Consider the following 2,234-nt stretch of genomic DNA (forward strand, 5'->3'; position numbering starts at 1 on the left):
TGCTTATGAGTTGGAGCAATTTTTCCTAGGAAGAGCTTGCTTTTCTCGAAGCTGATGTGTTGACCAGAGAACTCCTGATATTTCATAAGAAATTTTTTTAGATTAGCCACATACCTGGATGAAGCATTCAAGAAGATAAAAATATCATAGGCGAATAAAATGTGCCCAGAGGTTACAGCGCCTTTAGGGCCAGGAATGGGCATAAGATCTTTCTGGTGGATCAATCTCACCAGGCCTCGAGATAGAATCTCTTCTGCCATGATAAAAAGCAAGGCAGATATAGGGTCTCCCTGTCTCAATCCTCGCTCCACACCAAAGAAGCCCTGTGGACCTCCATTGACAAGAATTGATATCTTAGTTGAAGCCAATAATTGATGCAGCCATGTGATCCAATTTTCTGAGAATCCAAACTTTTCCATCACCTTAAAGAGGAAAGACCAAGAAATCGTGTCATATGTCTTTCTGATGTCTATTTTTAGACCAAGGCCACCCCTTTTGTGGCAGAGTACATCAAGTTCGCCAACTCGGATGCCACACTAATGTTATCATGGATCAGCTTCCCTTTTTGAAAAGCTTCCTGTTCTTCCGAAATGAGTATGGGGAGAAATCTCTCTAAGCGCATAGCCAACACCTTAGAAAATATTTTGCAGAAAAAGTAGACATACTTGTCCAGGGTTTCGGCTCCGTCCACTTTAGGAATCAGGATCAGGAAATTGTTGTTAATGCCTTTAGGCATAGGACTAGTCCTGAAGAATGCTTTCACGGTGTTACAAACATCACTTTCCACAGTGCTCCAACACTTCCTGAAAATTTTTCCAGAGAAGCCGTCTGGGCCAAGCGAGCTTTCAGGATCAAGCTCCCAGACTGCCTTCATGATCTCTGCATTACTAGGAAGTGAGTCCAGGTGAAATATGTCTACTTGTTGGAGGACCCTCGGAATGCTATCCAAAAGCTCTAGATGGTCGATAGTAGGAGCATTTTTATGAAATCCCTCATAAAATTCCACAATATATTCACCCAAATTATTTTGCCCTTCACAATCGACCCATCCTATTTTTTGAGGGATCGGATAGTATTTCTATTTCTTCGCATTTTAGCAGATAATTGGAAAAACTTAGAATTTCTGTCCCCATAATTTATCCATCTGATTCTTGCCTTTTTTGCCCAAAGCTTTTCATGATTATCTTACGCCTTGAGTAGAGCCGTTTTAGCATCAACCTCCATTGTGAACAGTTGATCCGACATCCCATTACTGTCAATCTCCTCTTGCACTTGGGAGAGATTTTTCTTTGCCTCGTCGAGATCCCTTTCAAAATGGGGAAAGGTCAATTTTTCCCAGCCTTTTAACGCCCCTTTGAGTTGCTTGAGCTTAGACATTAGGGATAAAATAGGGGAACCTGGAACCCACTCAGCCCAGGATTCAGCTATAACCTTGTCGAAGTCCTTATGGTCCATCTAAAAATTATTACATCAAAAGGGGCAATTTGGAGGGTGTTGGCTGCTACTTGATACCACGAGCAGAGGGGAGTGGTCAGAGGCAAATCGAGGAAGGACTTGTTGAGAGCAGTCCTGAAAAAAGGATATCCAATCTTCGTTACAAAATCCTATCTAGAACAACACAGATAGTACCTCTGCGGCGATTATTTGTCCAGGTGAATTTCCTGCCCATCGAGGGCACTTGAGACAAGAGACATGCATAAACCATGGCTCTAAATTCCGCTGCCGACCCCATACTGAAATTTCCTGGGCCACGTTTCTCATGGGATTGAAGGCAGGCATTAAAGTCACCAATAACGGTCCATGGAGTAGGAGTTTGAGGAGTATCGGCCACCAAATCCAGCCATAATGCTCTTCTTCCCGCCCTGAAACTGCTTGCATAAACAAAGGAAATCTGAATATGGCTCAGACCCCATTCCAAAGCAATTGTAACATGCTGCTCAGACTCAGATACAGAGACAGGGGCCTTCAAATTTCCTCTCCATAGGATCCATAGATTTGGAATTCTATCGATTCTATTGCTATGAATAAAATCACTGTAAAATCTCAGTTTATTAAAAAACAAACTGGGAAAGTCACATGTACCTATCATCGGTTCTGCGATACACAGAAGGTCTGGATCCTTCTGAATAATCAACTCTCTCAAGGCCTGTCTTCCGACCGCCTTCTTGATGCCCCTAATATTCCAGAATAGGACCTTCATCAAATCACTTCTTTGTGGCATCCAGACGACCAGA

The 2,234-nt window shown here is 42.7% G+C and overlaps 1 protein-coding gene across 1 annotated transcript; it reads right to left on the reverse strand.

Moving 5' to 3' along the window:
• Positions 1-475: 475 nt before the first annotated feature.
• LOC122076432 lies at positions 476-874 on the reverse strand. Its single transcript, XM_042641729.1, has one exon. The coding sequence runs from the start codon at positions 872-874 to the stop codon at positions 476-478; it is 399 nt and encodes a 132-aa protein (XP_042497663.1).
• Between the last annotated feature and the right edge of the window lie 1,360 nt (positions 875-2,234).

The sequence above is a fragment of the Macadamia integrifolia genome, chromosome 4, assembly GCF_013358625.1.
Source record: "Macadamia integrifolia cultivar HAES 741 chromosome 4, SCU_Mint_v3, whole genome shotgun sequence".
Taxonomy (NCBI): Eukaryota; Viridiplantae; Streptophyta; class Magnoliopsida; order Proteales; family Proteaceae; genus Macadamia; species Macadamia integrifolia.

Bases quoted from the DNA above. Each gene is read 5' to 3' on its own strand.
- LOC122076432 (XM_042641729.1), bottom strand. From the start codon at position 874: ATGAAGGCAGTCTGGGAGCTTGATCCTGAAAGCTCGCTTGGCCCAGAC.